The sequence below is a fragment of the Salvelinus sp. IW2-2015 genome, linkage group LG26 (genome assembly GCF_002910315.2).
Source record: "Salvelinus sp. IW2-2015 linkage group LG26, ASM291031v2, whole genome shotgun sequence".
Lineage (NCBI taxonomy): Eukaryota > Metazoa > Chordata > Actinopteri > Salmoniformes > Salmonidae > Salvelinus > Salvelinus sp. IW2-2015.
This window is the reverse complement of record NC_036866.1, coordinates 38,257,674-38,277,951: the sequence shown is the minus strand read 5'-3', so window position 1 is coordinate 38,277,951 and position 20,278 is coordinate 38,257,674. Positions and strand designations below refer to the sequence as shown.

The 20,278-nt window shown below is 42.5% G+C and overlaps 1 protein-coding gene across 2 annotated transcripts; it reads right to left on the bottom strand.

The window, feature by feature from the left end:
* Positions 1-15: 15 nt before the first annotated feature.
* LOC111952312 (FERRY endosomal RAB5 effector complex subunit 3) lies at positions 16-19,062 on the bottom strand. Of its 2 annotated transcripts, XM_023970879.2 has the most exons (14): positions 18,975-19,062; positions 16,573-16,761; positions 16,330-16,475; positions 14,885-15,066; positions 14,659-14,758; positions 14,423-14,544; positions 12,749-12,855; positions 12,348-12,545; positions 11,928-12,056; positions 9,017-9,091; positions 7,904-8,106; positions 6,169-6,226; positions 6,011-6,078; positions 16-2,060 (listed from the first exon to the last, which is right to left on the bottom strand). In XM_023970879.2, exons 2-14 carry the CDS (start codon positions 16,751-16,753, stop codon positions 1,968-1,970), a joined length of 1,662 nt encoding a protein of 553 aa, XP_023826647.1. In that variant the 5' UTR covers positions 16,754-16,761; positions 18,975-19,062; the 3' UTR covers positions 16-1,967. The 2 variants fall into 2 exon arrangements, with proteins under 2 accessions (XP_023826647.1, XP_023826649.1); XM_023970881.2 differs by lacking the exon at positions 9,017-9,091.
* Between the last annotated feature and the right edge of the window lie 1,216 nt (positions 19,063-20,278).

The following is a 20,278-nucleotide window of genomic DNA, read 5'->3' as shown; positions in this document are numbered from 1 at the left end:
AGTGTGAAACTAAAATCATCTCAAATTCATTTATTTCTTGCTGTGCAAGAGTATTCATGTCTTTGACTTACCGTGGAAACAATTGTTTACAGGTTTGATTAAATCCAGGGCCCTGTACTGTAAACAGAGCACCCCCCTCCCCCGGAAGGAAAAACAGAACGAGACAATAATTTGTGCCAAGTGTGATATCCCTCCTAAACAGCTCGGGCTAATGTTCCTATCCACCCAGTAAGGTCAGCAGGCTAGTCTCTTTCATTGGTATATACTGTATGTAACTTGTGATTTTTTTATTGTCAATTTGTTGTCTACTGTATTTAAACACGTACATGATGCTGCAACATTTCCCCATGGGGACAATAAAGTCAGTAAAGCATGTCAAACCAAGACTAGTCTGACATGAACGTGCCACATAGGGCTAGTTGTGTACCTGAACCCAGGAACCAATCAGCCCCCTAGGAGGTCAATTGTTCCAGGGATTTGCTGTCCTCGTCAGAGGGCCTGTGTGTGAGGCTCTGAAGTCCAGGCTGCCTGGCTGCACACAACACCAGGGAGGAGGAAGGACGAACACTGGGCCCGGCCGGTGCATGATGCTGCTGACTRGGCACCATGGTTCCTCTGCCCCAGGGAACCCAACACTTAAGGCCACCGAGACCAATGGCAAGAATGCAAGGCATTCAGTAACACATTTCCATAGCGTTTTGTGGGTTCTCACCACTGCAGTACGGTATAAAAAGTGTGGCAAGTTAACACGACACTGACTTGAGAGCTCGGAAGGAATGCCAACAGCCATCTGTTTTTCACGTGAAAAATACACTGTTTTGATTAGTGCACTTGATCTGTTTAATCATCTCAACACTGACAATCAGGGCAGGAAAGTGTTTTATTTGTCTATTTAACTAGGCAAGTCAGTTAAGAACAAATTCTTATTTACAATGACGGCCTATCCCGGACGACGCTGGGCCAATTGTGCGCCGCCCTATGGGACTCCCAATCACGGCCGGATGTGATGCAGCCTGGATTCGAGCCAGGTATTGCAGTGACGCCTCTTGCACTGAGATGCAGTGTCTTAGACCCCTGCGCAACTCGGGAGCCCGAGTGTCAGACAATAATTATTATTTAATCTATCTAAAATGACTTAATCCAAACAGAAATGGAATGCAATTACTATGTCATATTAGCTTCAGGGAGATTAGCCAATCGTGGATTATTCCTAAACAGTAAATAAAATTGTGCAGAAACTGCAATATGGTGTAGGCTATACTCCAGTGCTTCAGGCCCCAGTAAAGAAAAGTGTAAATAATGTCAAATCAGAAACATTTCACAGAGATGAGATTCACATTAGATCTGTAATGTAAGTTTGTGACTATATACACAGCCTGTCATTCTCCTTGAAACCGTTTCAACACTCCTTACATACATTTCTACTAAAAACATTTACCGCCGATATAGGTGTAAACACGGAGTAAATTGGAATGAGTTCATTGGAATGCCACATCGAAAAGTTTAAGTGCTGAACTTGTGTATGCTCAATAGGGTGCAACTTTAATGCCAACTGTCAGTTTCATAACAAAATATAATAAAGTCCATGTTTAGGCACAAAGTAGATTAAACATCTATCAGAGAGTTGGGGGCTTCGTCTCTGAGAACAGTGCCCTCTGCTGTTACTGGAGTGGAGAGGAATAATGACAGAGCCTTCACTATAATTCACTGCAATGCACAAACACTGCATAATGCTCGTCTCGGACAACGACACAATCTATCTTTTTGGCAAGATGATGTCGCCTTGCCCCGAGATGATGTCGCCTTGCCTCAAGATGCTAATTACACAGGGGTTGATAATCACTTGTGACAGGAAGCTCTAAAGTCATCCATCACACTAACCCCTGTGAAATGCAACTATTTAAATATGTTTGCTGGAACTCAGTGTTGACAGTTGCCAAGCCAATGTGATTGGTCATGTGTCTCCGTCAGCGTTTGGAGGTGAGCGTGAGGGTGGAGGAGACGCGGAAGATCTGAGGCAGCATGTTGCTCAACTGGTAGAACATCTCCTCTGATATACTCTGTCAATAAAACACAGACAGACAGCAATGCTTAGTGAGCAGTGGGCACGCAGGGAACGGATGTCTTTCCAACAGAGTAGCCTAAACAGACACAAATGGCTTACATATACAACATCAACTTGGGGGAAATTCTTAACATACAAATTCACAACATTTTTGTTGTCGCTTGTTTGTGTACAAGTGTTAATGACAACTTAAGCAGGGACCTTTAGCTCAGCGCCACCTTTAGCTCGGTGTCCCATTTCCTGTGGGACCAGTCAAGATGCTGTAARTATGTGTGCTCTGACAGCTATGGCTCTCATAGGGAACATGTTAGGTCACAACACTAACAGGCCTTCTAATAAGCATTTTAAGTATTAATGTCTCCACTCACAACACTCGTATTTAGAGAGCATACAGTACGTGTCTCGTTTGAGGTGTAGAAAATGCTGTTTTAGAAGTTCTATTTTGAATGGTGTCGGAGTGTAAGGCTGGCAGACGTAAATGCTGTTATAACCCTTGATGCTGGTCTTATCCTCTGAGCCTGTCAACATGTAATCATAGTATAGGCGACCCAGTCTATAGGGAACCTCCCTCAGAACAATAGACTTATATAACTAACCTGTAACAMAGCCACATMAATAAAGGGAATGGTTCTATAGAGAAATAAGAGCTCTCACCAAAACAAGTCATATAAATAATCCTACACACACATATAAATACACACACAACCAGTTGAAAGTTCGGACACACCTACTCATTCAAGGGGTTTTCTTTCTTTCTTTTTTTATAATTTATAATTTTCTACATTGTAGAATAATAGTGAAGGAATAATGTAGTAATCAAAAAAAGTGTTAAACAAATCAAAATATATTTTATGTTTGAGATTCTTCAAAGTAGCCACCCTTTGCCTTGACAGCTTTGCACACTTGTGGCATTCTCTCAACCAGCTTCATGAGGTAGTCACCTGGAATGCATTTCAATTAACAGGTGTGCCTTGTTCAAAGTTCATTTGTGGAATTTCTTTCCTTCTTAATATGTTTGAGCCAATCAGTTGTGTTGTGACAGGGTAGGGGTGGAATACAGAAGATAGCCCTATTTGGTAAAAGACCAAGCCCATATAAATGGCAAGAACAGCTCAAATAAGCAAAGAGAAAACGACAGAGTTACCTCTGCTACGGAGGATAAGTTTATTAGAGTTACCAGCCTCAGAAATTGCAGCCCAAAATATAGTCAAATTGCTACAAAGAAACCACTACTAAAGGACACTAATAAGAAGAAGAGACTTGCTTGGGCCAAGAAACACAATCAATGGACATTAGACCGGTGGAAATTTGTCCTTTCGTCTGATGACTCCAAATTTGATATTTTTGGTTCTAACCGCKGAGTCTTTGTAAGACGCAGAGTAGGTGAACGGATGATCTCCGCATGTCTGGTTCCCACCATGAAGGTGGTGGTGTGATGGTGCTTTGCTGGTGACACTGTCAGTGATTTATTTAGAATTCAAGGCACACTTAACCAGCATGACTACTACAMCATTCTGCAGTGATACGCCATCCCATCTGGTTTGCGCTTAGTGGGACTATCATTTGCTTTTCAACAGGACAATGAACCAACACACCTCCAGGCTGTGTAAGGGCTATTTGACCAAGAAGGAGAGTGATGGAGTGCTGCATCAGATGACCTGGCCTCCACTATCACCCGACCTCAACCCAATTGAAATGGTTTGGGATGAGTTGAAGGAAAAGAGTGAAGGAAAAGCAGCCAACAAGTTCTCAGCATATGCGGGAACTCCTTCAACACTGTTGGAAAAGCATTCCAGGTGAAGTTGGTTGAGAGAATGCCAAGAGCGTGCAAAGCTGTCATCAAGGCAAATGGTGGCTACTTGGAAGAATCTAAAATATATTTTGATTAGTATAACAATGTTTTGGTTACTACATGATTCCATATGTTTTATTTRATAGTTTTTGTATTTACTATTATTGTACAATGTAGAAAATAAAGAAAAACCATTGAATGAGTAGGTGTCCCCAAACGTTTGACTGGTACTGTACATAAATCATAATCATCTTCATCAAACAGTGACATTGTTGACTGAGCCTAAAAGTACATACTTTTTTTGCAATGGTAAATTGAATGTAGGTACACAGTGTACACTACAGAGTGTACTTGGAGAGTATGCACGACCAGGTGTGCCTTTGTGAGACATACTGTACAGGGGTACTATTGTTGGACGCTGAATGGCTGAGACAAGCAATAGCGCCAACTCCAATGTAGGTCCAAATTCCTGCTCTGAAACATACGACAACAACTTTCTCCTCAAGTACTTGTTTGCTCTTCAAGTAGGGTTCATTCTGTGGCTTCACTAAATCATATTTGGCGGGCAACACTTTATCAACTCAGAGTAATCAGCCCTAAATACTGACTGGTTGCGTTGATGTTCTTTTCATCTGAGACCTGACAGAGACATCTAACCTGTCTGGGTTTGTACATTCAACTCTAATAGTACAGTTATAGACCTCAATAATATCACTAAAAGTACAGTACCAGTCAAAAGTTAAGACACCTACTCATTCAAGGGTTTTTCTTTARTTTTTACTATTTTCTACATTGTAGAATAATAGTGAAGACATCAAAACTATAAAATAACACATATGGAATCATGTAGTAACCAAAAAAGTGTTAAATCAAAATAGATGTGATATTCCTCAAAGTAGCCAACCTTTGCCTTGATGACAGCACACTCTTGGCATTCTCTTATCCAGCTTCATGAGGAATGCTTTTCCATCATCCCAAACCCTCTCAATTGGGTTGAGGTCGGGTGATTATGGAGGCCAACAAATGACAGTCTCACTAAGTGCAAACCAGATGGGATGATGTATTGCTGCAGAATGCTGTGGTAGCCATGCTGGTTAAGTGTGCCTTGAATTCTAAATAAATCACACATCACACCTCCTCCTCCATGCTTCACGGTGGGAACCACACATGTGGAGATCATCCGTTCACCTACTCTGCGTCTCATAAAGACAAGGTGGTTGGAACCAAAAATCTCAAATTTGGACTGGTCAGACCAAAGGACAGATTTGCACTGGTCTTATGTCCATTGCTCGTGTTTCTGGAACCAAGCATGTCTTGTTATTATTGGTGTCCTTTAGTAGTGGTTTCTTTGCAGCAATTTGACCATGGCCTGATTCACGCAGTCTCCTCTGAACAGTTGATGTTGAGATATGTTTGTTACTTGAACTCTGTGAAGCATTTATTTGGGCTTCAATCGAAGGTGCAGTTAACTCTAATGAACTTATCCTCTGCAGCAGAGGTAACTCTGGGTCTTCCTTTCCTGTGGCGATCCTCATGAGAGCCAGTTTCATTATAGCGCTTGGTGGTTTTTGCGACTGCACTTGAAGAAACTTTCAAAGTTCTTGACATTTTCCTGATTGACTGACCTTCATGTCTTAAAGTAATGATGGACTGTCATTTTCTCTTGGCTTATTTGAGCTGTTCTTGCCATAATATGCACTTGGTATTTTACTAAATAGGACRAWCTTCTGTATACCACCCCAACCTTGTCACAACACAAGTGATTGGCTCAAATGCATTAAGAAGGAAAGAAATTCCACATATTAACGAGGCACACCTGTTATTGAAATGCATTCCAGGTGACTACCTCATGATGCTGGTTGAGAGAATGCTAAGAGTGTACAAAGCTGTCATCAAGGCAAAGGGTGGCTACGTAAAATATATTTTGATTTGTTTAACACTTTTTTGGCTACTACATGATTCCATGTGTTATTTCATAGTTTTGATCTCTTCACTATTATTCTACAATGTAGAAAATATTAAAAATAAAGAAAAACCCTGGAATGAGTAGGTGTCCAAACTTTTAACTGGTACTGTATATATTCTGCAATACAGTGCAAGCTAGGTCTGAGTCATTAAGGTTCTGGKCAGTTTACCAGCAGACCTATTCTTACCTGTGGAACTAGAAACTGGACAGTCCGTGAYATCCCTCCATCCCACGATGCCATCTCCATCATGAAACCTGCAGAGGGAAACATCTTAAGTCAGGACAGAGAGGTCTCAGAGGAGACACAAGAGGGGAAAATGCCACTGGTGCTTCTTACTATCTCACCTTTGACACATTTGAAGACCAGCTCGGCCCGCTTCAGGCACCACGGGATGGTCATCTCCTGCAGGTGAGAGAATAAGAGGAGTCAGTCAGGCCACAGGATGGTGGAACACACTAAACCTCTGTCATCCCCTCACTGTTCCCTTCTATTCTGCCTGCCTGACGTTGTCAAAACACATATTTTCATAAAGAATAAACATTTTCTCATGGCTCCTTTGACGAACTATGCTGGACATTATGTCACTGTACATATAAACTGAGCTGGGCAAAAGTACAATTTCTTCAGTTGGAAAAAGCAKTGGAAAAGAAGAATCCCGACGGAAATGCTTTCAACTGAAAAAGAGACTGGTTCCTGCACCTTAGGAAGTGAGAATACTATACAGAGTACATTTGTGAACACGCTCTTGCGTGTTTCATCAGGCATGTTGTGGCACGATAAGGAGAGGGCCCTCTCTGCACCGCAGTAAGGAGGTCTACATRAGGCAGCAGCTTGTTGAGAAATGGCTGTTCTCAGGTTCTGGTTTGTTCCATGTGGACTCAGTAGTGCTGCTGTCTTTCAATGCTATCGCTACCCTGCTCTGTGTGTACAGAGTGCTGTATACTCAGTTTGAGTAAACACAAATGTTCACGACTCTCCGCTTTTCCCTCATCTACTCCTGAATGGAGGAAATGCTAAGGAGAGTTCACAACCAGAGCTGCACAGGCCAGAACACTGCCGAGGTTGCACTGAACAAACAAGCAGAGAGACGTGGAGGAGGAAGTAGAAATGAGACAGTATCAAAGGCTTGTGAATGTGCCATCGGGGAGGGTAGGAACATGTCAGGATGACACTGGGAATGGAGACAACAGACTGAAGCCCACAGCACTGCAGACGTGGGTTCAAATACATGTGTATTTGATTATTTGTTATTTAAATACTTATTTTCTGTGTATTTGAGTATTTTTAAATCTTGTGGCCCAACTCAACTACTTATATTGGAAATATTTTAAAGTCATTTCAAATAATTTCCTATTAAAAAAAAAWACTATTTGAATGTATTTTCAAATACTATTTTKAAATACCTGGGTTAAATGCATGGAAGTGTATTCGAGTATTTTAAAATACATACCAATACATTTCAAGTGTATTTACAAATAGATTCCAATATTCAACTAATTGTTTTTTAGAATAAAAAAAATATCTGAATACTTAGTTTGAAATGTATCTGAAAGAAATGGAGATATTTGAAATAGGATCTGAACCCAGGTCTGCAGCACTGTTTAACTGCAGGCCAGGAGGGGAAAATCAGTTCCTAAGGCCTGAACTAAGACCGTCATTACTCCGCCTTTCCTTCCGTCTATTTTTCCATCCTTTTCTCCTTCCCCCACTAATCATCTAACCAAGGAACTAGGAGTGGTCAGTACAGTTCACTGGGTTTACAAAAAAAATAAAAAAAATAAAAAGCTCTTCACACAACCCTTTTCTATTAAACATCACCAACATGCTGGACCCCAAAGAACTATTTTGATTGGTGTTCATAACAATGCAAAATGTAGCATAATGGTAACTGCTGGTGACCTGAACTTACATAAACTCAAGTCACACCGCACCAGTTATGCATGCATAGCATATGTATAACTGTCATCTCTCACCTGTAAATAATGTACAACACTGTACATGCATTATGCATCTGACTTCTGGGACTTCGAGGTAAATGATCTTCTCCTTTTACACACATAACATGAGGCTCTCTCTCACCTCTGACATGTCGTGGACCAGTAGCAGAGGGATGGTGATGGTGGTGACGTCGTGAGTGCAGCAGACCTTGAGGATGTTGCGGAGGCCCATGATGGCAGGGTCCCGTGCCGTGATGTTGCCTGAGCGCACGTTGTCATCCACACACAGGTGGAACACTATGTGGACCTCAGACAGGTTGGAGTGGCGGGAGATGTAGAATTCACCTGAGACCGTGACAGAAGAGAATTTAGGGAATAAGATAAGGTATTAGAAATGACAGCCTATGTCTTGTTTTTTTGTGTATTTTTTTCCCCCTCAATTTTTGTGATATCCAAATTGGTAGTTACAGTCTTGTCCCTTCGCTGCAACTCCCGTACAGACTCGGCAGAGGCAAAGGTCGAGAGCCATGTGTTCTCCGAAACACGACCCTGCCAAGCCGCACTACTTCTTGACACACTGCTCGCTTAACCCGGAAGCAAGCCGTACCAATGTGTCGGAGGAAACACCGTACACCTGGCGACCGTGTCAGCGTGCATGCGCCCGGCCCGCCAGAGGAGTCTCTAGAGTGCGATGGGATAAGGACATCCCGGCCGGCCAAGGCCTCTCCTAACCCGGACGATGCTGGGCCAATTCTGAGTTGCCTCATGGGTTTCCCAGTCACGGCCGGCTGCGACACAGCCCGGGATCGAACCCGGATCTGTAGTGACGCCTCAAGCACTACAGTGCCTTAGAACGCTGCGCCACTCGGGTGGCCCTATGAAAGCCTATTTCTAAACTAGGCAAGTCAGTTAAGAACAAATTCTTATTTACAATGACAGCCTAGGAACAGTGGGTAAAACCGACAGATTTTTACCTTGTCAGCTCGGGGATTCGATCTAGCAACCTTTCGGTTACTGGCCCAAAACTCTAACCACTAGGCTACCTGCCGCCCTCATCATGGTACAATGATTAGCTACACTGTACTTGCTTGTTTTGTCACAATCAGAAATTTTGCAAACTATTAGAATTTTAGCAACCAGGAAATGGCATAGCGTTTTCTGCATAGTGCATCTCTAAGTAAAATGTTCACAATGCACAAAGTCAGGATTCGTCCCTTAAAGAATTAGTCAAAACCATGTATTCAGTCAACTTTACCTGGTAAGATATTGGAGGGATTCCTTTCCAAATTTTTGTTTTTATCTTCACTATTAGTTCCATTCTTAGGAACCTCTGTCAAAAGGAAAACAAGAGAGGAGTTCAGAATTTCCTGTATGGAAATCGTGTGAGCAAACATGCCTTTTCAGGAAGTAAATGACAATAGCAACAGATTTCACAGGCCCATCCAAATAAGGCCTGATAGCCAGGAGGATTGTTTCCATACTCAGCTCTCTGATAGCTCTCCACTCAAACAGCCATTCAATGGGGATTGTTATACGGATCTTGACAGAGGTTTCCGACAACACACGTTGGCAATGATGTCAAAAGAGCCTTGTCCTTCCTCCTGACATAATCTCTAACACATATGTCTAGTTTGCCATTTACTTTGCCCTTGTTCAAACATGACTTTACTGGGCCAGTATCTTTAACATTGTTCTAACTGGACCATATATATGCCATTGTTACATCATCACTCAATCATCCTGACCAAAGAATTATATTTTCATGTCATCCAACAAAATGTAAACACCTGGAGTTTGCTAAAGGGCATTGGACACTTGGATTGGAACCGGTGTTATGGTCAGATGACATGAAAATAGAGCTCTTTGACCACGCACACCGGTGGTGGGTTTGGCATCGAAAGAAGGATGCATATGCAGAAAATAACCTTTGATGTTATGGGGTTATTTTTGCTTCCATGGGTCATTGGCCCTTGTTAAAGAACCAGTGCAGTAAAAAACGTGATTTTCTTACACACAAAAGTATGTGGACACCCCTTCAAATTAGTGAATTCTGTCATTTCAGCCATACCCGTTGCTGACGGATGTATAAAATCGAGCTCACAGCCATGCAATCTCCATAGACAAACATTGGCAGTAGAATGGCCTTACTGAAGAGCTCAGTGGCTTTCAACGTGGCACAGTCATAGGATGCCACCTTTCCAACAAGTCAGTTCGTCAAATTTCTGCCCTGCTAGAGCTGCCCTGGTCAACTGTAAGTGCTGTTATTGTGAAGTGGAAACATCTAGGAGGACCAACGGCTCAGCCGCAAAGTGGTAGTCCACACAAGCTCACAGAACGGGACCGCCGAGTGCTGAAGCGTGAAAAAATCTTCTGTTCTTGGTTGCAAAACTCATTAGAGAGTTCGAAACTGCCTCTGGAAGCAACGTCWGCACAATAACTGTTCATCAGGAGCTTCATGAAATGGGTTTCCATGGCTGAGCAGCCACACACAAGCCTAAGATCGCCATGCGCAATGCCAAGTGTCGATTTGAGTGGTGTAAGGCCCGCCGCCATTGGACTCCGGAGCAGGGGAAACACGTTCTCTGGAGTGATGAATCACGCTTCACCATCTGGCAGTCCGACGCGAGGAATCTGGGTTTGGCGAATGCCAGGAGAACGCTACATGCCCCAATGCATTGTGCCAACTGTACAATTTGGAGGAGGAGGAATAATGGTCTGGGGCTGTTTTTCATGGTTCGGGCTAGGCSCCTTAGTTCCAGTGAAGGGAAATCTTAATGCTACAGCATACAATGGCATTCTAGACGATTCTGTGCTTCCAACTTTGTGGCAACAGTTTGGGGAAGGCCCTTTCCTGTTTCAGCATGGCAATTCCCCGTGCACAAAGCGAGGTCCATATAGAAATGGTTTGTCGAGATCGGTGTGGAAGAACTTGACTGGCCTGCACAGAGCCCTGACCTCAACTCCATCGAACACCTTGGGGATGAATTGGAACGCCGACTGTGAACCAGGCCTAATCGCTCGAACTCACAAATGCTCGTGGCTGAATAGAAGCATGTCCCCGCAGCAATGGAAAGCCTTCCCAGAAGAGTGGAGGCTGTTATAGCAGCAAGGGGGGGACCAAATCCACATTAATCCCCATGATTTTGGAATGAGATGTTCAACGAGCAGGTGTCCACAAACTTTTGATCATGTAGTGTATTTCACAGTATTATTTGGAATAATACTGTGAAATTTACAATGCCCTTTTAGTGCGGTAAATTAGTTAATAGACCAATAAGCAAGAGCGTTCCAAACCACTCTGCCAATAACAGCTAATTCTTAGTTTTCACCCTCCCCACTCAGACCACTCCCAGTTTTAGCAAAATTCTTGCTTGAGAAATTGCCCTTTGCTAAGAAACTATTTTTGTTTGTTTTCATTTAAAATTAAAATAAATAATCACAGTAGGATAATTCAATTGTTACCCAGGAATGATTTGACTGAGATAAAAACAAAGCATTGGACCTTTAAGGTGAACAACAAAAAAATGATTCACCCTTTATTTAACTAGGCAAGTCAGTTAAGAACAAATTCTTATTTATAATGACGGCTTAACCCGGCCAAATCCTAACGATGCTTGGCCAATTGTGTGCCGCCCAATGGGACTACCAATCACGGCCTGTTGTGATACAGCCTAGAATCAAACCAGTTTCTGTAGTGACACTGAGATGCAGTGCCTTAGARCGCTGCGCCACTCGGGAGCCCCATCATGAACTTTACCCAGTAGCAGGACATTTCAGCCAAAAACATGTTTGCCTCTGCCAGGAGGCTAAAACTTGGCTGCAAGTGGATCTTCCAGGAAGACAAGCACACATCAAAATCCAAAAAGAAATGGTTAATTGACCACAAAAAAAATGTACATTTTACTATTGCCATCTCAGTTTCCGGATTTGAACCCCATTGAAAATCTGTGGTTTGAATTGAAGAGGGCAGTCCATAAGAGCAGACGAAGGATATCAAGGATCTGGAAAGATTCTGTATGGAGGAATGGTCTAACATCCCTCCCAATGTGTTCTCCTCATAAAACAGTTAGAAAAAGGCTCAGTGCCGTTATCTTCACAAGGGGATGTATTGAAAACAGGGGTGCCAATCATTTTCACCCCTGTTGGTGTGTGTGTGACTGACTCACCCGGCTGAACTTTGTGCTTGCTGCTCCTCTGAGTCCGGGCGTAAAGCACCACCTGCTGGACCACCTCCAGCTGCTCCTCCAGCCGAGGGAAGTGGAAGTCTGTACACTCCTTAGATACTGTGGCAAAGTCTGGAAAACACACACAAACACATGATGAGGACTCTTACAATGTTTATGAAGGTTAGGGGTTGGCGTATGTTCTGACTGTGACAAAACCTTTATGAGCTATCATCATGCTCAAACATCTAACTCACTGGTGTCCTCAAGCCAAACATCTTCATATGTGGTCATGGCAATAAGAAAGAATGAATTGATTCAGTAATGATAAATGGGTTTTACACTCTCATGTAACTAACAGGGCCTAACAGTGTGGTATCCTGCTTAATGTTGACCACTGACCCTTYGCCCTTGACCTCTCACCTCTCTTGATGCCGCTATAGGAGTTGACCCGGTTGTCCACCAGAAGCACCAGGCCACACAGGGACGAGGAGTAGAGCGACAGAGCAGTCTGCAGCCGCCGCAGCTTGGTCCCGCTGCTGCCATGCCGACGGTGTTTACAGAAGTCCAGCACGTCTGCCCGCACCAGCCGCAGGTTGTGCATGGTCTTCAGCTGTGCACCTGGACGGCACCACAGGAACGACACCGTCAAAATACATCAGAAACAAACAAAAATATACACTCAACACGTATGGGACGTCTTTATATTTTACGATGTCAGGAAGTAAAGTATAAATCCAGTGGCTGTCATCAGGGTTCATTTTTATCATGGGCTTGTTGGACCAGGCAGCAGTGTTTCCATGGGGACACAGACAGTATATTACCTAAGTGGATAGTGAAGCTCTCCTCCAGCTGTCGCTGCTCCTCATACAGCCTGGCCCCAGGCTCAGACTCCACTGTCAGCTGACTGGGCTGCACCTTGATCTCCTCACTGACAAACACAACCTCACACTGTAAAGGGCAGGGTTTACAAGATGACTAGCCTTGTCCCAGACCTGTGTCTGCCGTCTTGCCCACGCCAATGAGCATAGAAGTTGGCTAAACAGCACAAACAGATCTGGAAGATGAGTGGACACAGGGCTACAAAGATAACCATCTGACGGGAGAGCATGGCACAAAATGTTTTCGCCAAAGTGAACCATAAAATTAGATTCCTGGCAAGAACCTCCAAATATTTGGATAAGAATGCAATGGGGACATTGGCAGGGGCCCTTGTTCAGTGCCACTTCAACTATGCAAGCTCTTCCTGGTACAATCGTGCCCCCAAGATATTAAAACATTTATTAAAACAAGGATTACTCTTAAACTTCCAGCACTTACGCATCTTGACTGCTCCCACTTTGAAAGCCTTAGATGGCTTAAAGTGGAGCAGAGAGTTGCTCAGATAAAATTGTGTCTTGTACATAAGATTGTCCACAGTATGGTCCCCAGATAGTTATGTAACTACCTTAACTTAGTAAGGGATAACCATAACTATTCAACTAGAAGGAGTGAAACTGATGTTGTTCCTTTTAGATTTAAAAGTGGTATAGGGGGAAAAAAATGTATACTCGGCTGCCATTCTTTGGAATAATCTTCCGAATCATTTTTAAATGTATAACATCCATAGGTAGTATCAAGTTCTCACTGAAAAAATGGCTCAATAGTAGCTTGTCTCTAAAGTGAGTGGTAAGATTAAAGTAGGTGGCAGAGAGGGACATTCCCAGGATAGCATAGGGTCTGCCTTTTTGGTGCCTGTTATTTATTATATTGTGACTGTCTTGTGTATGTGTATAGATATATATATTGTTTATATATTAAGGGTATGTGAGACAAGGAAGATGTACCTGTCCATAGTTGTTTATCAGGAACGGAAATTCTATTAATTATCGGATGTTGTGAAACAAACAACCATTGTGTTTGTCATTGTCTGTTGTCATTACAATCCCCGCCTAACCTTGTTGTATTCCCCCTTCCCCTTTCCCTCTTCAAAAGGACCAGGATGAAAATAAGCTGTTAAGCTTTATGGTGTTATCCTTGATGATTTTCTTCAATTGTATGTGGAGGCGTCACCAGCTGGAGCGCCCTTATGTATGTATTTTACAAATTGTCAAATAAATTCTATCAAACAAACCCCAGATGAGATGCATTGGGACTGACGAACTGCACATAAAAAGGAGTAAACCATATATAACATCAAAAAAATCAGCAAGGATGCTCTTTCAATGCCTCTTGCGCGTGCATTTGAAAGTGCTGCTGTGTGTGCAGATGTCATTCCACTGTGTCTGCAGGCTTTCTTTCCCATCCAAGCACTTAACCACCTGACTCGACTACTCATTATCTTGATTTAACCAATGTTGCTTCACTGTGAGCCTTGAAAGTGTTAGTTGGATTTCAAGGAACAGAAAAAAACCTGCTGATTTGCACCCCCCTAAAAAGCTACTTGAGAGTAAGTACATTTCTGCACATATGCATTCACAAGCACGCAAACACACATACACTCTCTCTCTCTCTCTTACTTAATAGTGCTGTTATTGGGGTTCTGCATGTCCTGGTGCAGTTTGATCACCCACTCCTGATACTCCTGCTTCTGAATATGAGTCACCTGTTTCAGTTCATTGGCCCACTTGTTCTCCAGCACCTGACCAGAGAGAAGAATCACCAATCGTGAATATTCATGACTGTGTAGCTCTGTGCATAGAGCATTGCAATGCTTGTAGCTCAAACGGCCAAACTGACTGGTTCGGTGTCTTACCTGCTGGGCATCGAAGTGTTGAGAGGCAAATGCATTTACATCCTGGTCAGTCAATGTCTTTCCCAGCTCCTGCATGACTTTGTCCATCTCTGCTGCCTGTCTGGGAGTTGAGAAAAACAGAACAATGCTAAACGCATTAGGCATTTGTTATATGAAACTAACTTCAACTACGATYACTTAATTGGCTCCTTTGCAATTGAGGACTTATCTCTATGATCATACCAACCTCTCTTGTAACTTCTTCAGCTCCATGTCTCTCTCACTGATGAGCTCCGAGACACTGACAAAGTAGTTGTGTTCCAGGTTGAGCAGGGTGTCAGAGGCCGGGGAGTGGATGAGCTCGTGGTAAACATCTGCAAAGTCCTCATCCCAGCAGGGATCCTCAGGACGAGCATGTTCCAGCGTGGTCTAAATAGGAACAAGGAAAAGAGGATGATGGCGTGTGGGAGTAATCTTTTGAGAGTAAAGGAAAATCACAGGAAGACATTGTTCAGTAGATCAGAGGAAATTGTAGAAAGTGAAAAAGTGAGTGACTGTGCTGTACGAAAGACCCGGTCAACAATTGTGAGTGGACAGCGTGAAAAGCAAGAGGTGATTCTCCTTAACAAACGTAATAGAGGGGAAGCTACGAGAGGGACCTTGTACTTGTGCCATATTTAGAATGGGCATAGAAAAGTTTAGACACTTCCTCTATTAATACAAGTCCAGGGATCTTTACGCAACAAACATGATATACATTAAAAAGACCATCGCAGTTCCTTCAAATACACTGGACAGCATCCATGAGTATTTCTGTGCTAGTGCAGTAAAATGTTAATGGTTACCCTGTACACATCACAGCAGTGAGCAACCAAGCTTTATTGGAGGGGCAGCCTTGTTTACTTTTACAAGTCCTTGAGCAAGTGGCAGCAGAATTTTAAMTCCAGAACTTTGAAGTGCATGAAGCCGATGATCTTGTTGACTTTAAAAGACAAAAAATAAAATAAAATAGGGAAGATATTCTGTTTCAAAGGGAGTTTCCGCTTTCATCCATTTAAAGTAAAAGCCACCATGTCTAGAAATCTCTCTCATCAGACCACAGATGTTTTAATGATTTACATTCCCCTTCAAACTGTCAGACAGATGACGCAGGTCTTGCTTGTATAAAATTGATGAGCTGCAACTCAAAGACAAACACTACATCTTGGCAACTCCCAAGAACTTTTAGCAAATCTTTCCAATCTAATTTGATATATTGTTTCCGAAACTTAAGGAGCAGTCAACTGTCTGTGACTCACTGACTTTCTGTATCAATATAATGATCTATGACCACAACTCAGACACTGGGAGATAATCATATTATCAGGAGGCACAGTATGCAAACACTTCTCTAGCTCATCTTTCAGATAGTTGGATTGTTCCATACAGAAAATAGCATAAGAATACAGATTGCACTGTAGTCTCATATATCCAACAGTGTCATCCACTTCTGTAATGTGAGGTGAACAACATAAGGGAATGAAAAAAAATAATTATAATCAGCGTGTGCGACACTATCAGACAGAAGCGAGGGATCAGGGAGAAGAAGCGAGAGAACAGAAGCAGGGACGGGGTTAGAAGCTTTAGGGACAAACAAGTTAATATGAAAATATGCTTCTAAACATGGTCTTTGGTTTTGAGTTCTGCTTTTACCTCCGAGTAGGCCTTTGCCCATGTGTTTGTAAGCTGGTTGATGTCCACCTCTCCTGTTGTCAGCTTCCGTAGGGCCAACTCTGCTTCTCTGTCATAGTCCTGGATGGTTTCACTCTCAATAAAGGTGGACAGTGTGCTCTTCAGTTCTAAACCAGTATACATGAAATGATTAGTACCAAAAGGTATGTGTGGATAATTAGAAGTGACAAAGTTTCATTTTATTTAGTTAAATGGAAATCTCACCATTCTCAACGAAGCAAGGTATTTTGTGCAGCAGCATAAGTCGTCCATGAAGATCACTGACATTTTCTTGGACAGGGAATTGCAGAGGTACTTTGAGGACACAGACATTCCTCCCTGCCCTGAACTGAAACACAAACTCCTTCTCAGTGGTGGTGTTCACCTTTCCCTTGTTTTTCTTCATTTTCTCAGCTGAAAGCAGATGAAAGAAGTTATAAACCAATGAAAATGAATAGAGTAGTGAGTATATGTACAGTAATAAGAATGCAATCACATCCTGTGTCATGTATACCAGATATGCATCTCAGACTATCATTTTGCCACTTTCCAATCAGTGTGGAATTTCCTTCCTCTCGAACGTATACGACAAAAAATTCCTAACAGTCCTTTTACTAGCAAGAATGTTGTCCGCTGACTTTAATGTTATTCGGATGGAAATATGAGACAAAATACCCACACGAAAGTGTTATTAACGCGACTTAAACACGAGTGTCTCTGTGCGTGGCCATCATGGTTTGATTGACAGGCTTCCAGTGTAGATTAAGACCCCGTGGAGCCGGCGCAAGATATGGCCTGGAAAACATAACTCAATCTAAGGATGAGAAATGTGTTGTACTCCGAATTGTTGCATTATCCCAACTACTACACCAAGAAGATTGAACGACTGATAAAAAAACGAGTAGTCGTTCAATCTTCTCGGTGTAATAGTTGGATAATGGGACAATTCGGAGTACAACGTATTTCTCATCCCTGGAGTGAGGTACGTTTCCAGGCAATATCTCGCGCCGGCTCTGCAGTATCTTAATCTACACAGGAAGCCTGTCCGACCCTAGAGCATCTGTAAGCAACCGGGTCGGATCTGCTGGCTACAGAAATAGCCTGGGGCCATTTAGTATCAATTGGAAATAGAATCATTTAACTAACTACCAGGCATGCAAGGTTCAGATTATTGCTGACAGATACCTAGATAGCTAGTAAAAACAATAAGCATTAATGTGTTAGCCCCATTGGTCCCTTCAGCTAACGTTAGGTATTACACTATATACAAAAGTATGTGGACACCAAATGAGTCGATTTGGCTATTTCAGCCACACCTGTTGCTTACAGATGTATTAAATCGAGCACACCGCCATGCAATCTCCATAGACAAACATTGACAGTAGAATGGCCTTAATGAAGAGTTCAGTGACTTAACGTGACACTGTCATAGGATGCCACCTTTCCAAATAATTTATGCCCTGCTAGAGCTGCCCCGGTCAACTGTAAGTGCTGTTATTGTAAAGTGGAAATGTCTATGAACAACAACGGCTCAGCCGCGAAGTGGTAGGCCACACATGCTCACAGAATGGGACCACCAAGTGCTGAAGCATGTAGCGCATAAAGTCATCTGTCCTCGGGTTGCAACACTCACTATCGAGTTCCAAACTGCCTCTGGAAGCAACGTCAGCACAAGAACTGTTTGTCGGAAGCTTCATGAAATGGATTTCCATGGCTGAGCAGCCGCACACAAGCTTGAGATCACCATGTGCAATACCAAGCGTCGGCTGTAGCGGTGTAAAGCTCGCCGCCATTGGACTCTGGAGCAGTGGAAACGCGTTCTCTGGAGTGATTAATCACACTTCACTATCTGGCAGTCCGACAGATTAATCTGGGTTTGGCTGATGCCAGAAGAACGCTACCTGCCCCAATGTATAGTGCCAACTGTAAAGTTTGGTGGAGGAATAGTCTGGTGCTGTTTTTCATGGTTCAGGCTAGGCCCCTTAGTTCCAGTTAAGGGAAATCTTAACGCTACAGCATACAATGACATTCTAGACAATTCTGTGTTTACAACTTTGCGGCAACAGTTTGGGGAAGGCCCTTTCCTGTTTCAGCATGACAATGCCCCTGTGGACAAAGCAAGGTCCATACAGAAATGGTTTGTTGAGATCGGTGTGGAAGAACTTGACTGGCCTGCACAGAGCCCTGACCTCAACTCCATCAAACACCTTTGGGATGAATTGGAACGCTGACTGCGAGCCAGGCCTAATCGCCCAAACTCACGAATACTCTTGTGGCTGAATGGATGCAAGTCCCCGCAGAAATGTTCCATATCTAGTGGAAAGCCTTCCCAGAAGAGAGGAGGCTGTTATAGCAGCAAAGGGGGACCAACTCCATATTAATGCCCATGATTTTGGAATGAGATGTTCGACGAGCAGGTGTCCACATACCTTTGGTCATGTATTGTATATAGTCATTATGCGTCAGGTTACGTAACTAAAGCTTTCGCTAGTTAGCAATAGTAGCTAATATTGCAGTGGTCGGTGCCTAGCTTAGTGCAACCAATAGCAACAATATTGACACTAATCATACTGCAGCCGTGATACATTTGTTTCAGAAGAATAAAGATGGGAGAAGTCTAGTTTTACCTGTACATTAGTATTTTGTGGATGTAAACTGACGCCCGTGTAAGTGTCCTTGTTTGGACAATCATCTGATTGACACAACTGAGCTAGCTGGGCTTTTGAAATACAACTTTCGTTTTTTTGTAAATGTAGGACACACAAGTGTAACCATATAGAGTTTTATATCTTATTAGTCGAATAATGGTTTTCCATTGTCATTAACAGTAAGGTTATATATTTCAACATTTTGTCACAAAAATGTACACAAAAAAAGAACGAATCACCTAAACAGAAACACAATATAGATATGCCAGATTCAGTTTGTCGCTGGATAGCTTGAAATAAGTAATCAAGTACTTATTTCAATGTGGTCTTTTAGCTAAGTTATTCAGTATTCATTCGTTATAGTTTGTAAACTGTTAAGAGACTTGAGACACGTCATTTAGCAACTAACGTTAGCTAGCTATACAGTATCAGTTCTCTGTGTCTGACATTAGTATGGAGCTGCGGCTCTGAGAATTGTTTCTTCATCCTATGTAATGTATTCCCAGTGAAATTGCAAATGTTTTTTTCCCCCCTTTTCAGAGAAATTAGTCATTGAAGTTAGGTTAATGTCCCATACTACACCCTGACCACTAGATGGTGCTGTTTCTGCCATTAGGTAAAACAAGTTTAAAGATCCACCTCAATCTTAAAAGGATAGTTCACCCAAATTTCAAATGTACATTTGTTTCTTACCCTGTAAGCAGTCTATGGACAAGGTATGACAGCAACCCATGCTTTGGTTTTGTTGGCCACAAAGGGATAGTTCACCCATACAAAATGACATTGTTTTTATTACCCTGTAAGCAGTTTATGGACCAGGTATGACAGCAACCATGCAAGTCAATGGTGCCTATATTAGCATTTTCACGCTTCATGTTCGAAGTATCCTAAAGTATCTAAAATTGATTGCAACTCAATGATGCTACTTATAGATTATTTGGATATGAAGTGTGAAAATGCTAATATAGGTACCAATGACTTGCATTGGATTTGTGCCACAAATGCTAAAAAGTTAGCATTTCAAACAAGGACCAGGTTAACTAAACCAAAGCATGGTTGCTGTCATACCTGGTCCATAAACTGCTTACAGAGTAAGAAAAACAATGTCATTTTGTATGGGTGAACTATCCCTTTAACATTGGGGGATCAGAAGCTGGTAATATCAGGATGTAGGATGGGACATAAATCTAACAACGTCAATCACTAATTTCTCTGAACGGGGAAAAAACACKAAATTCACTGAGAACAGTACTCTGAGCCGCAGCTCTATACCAGGCTACTTG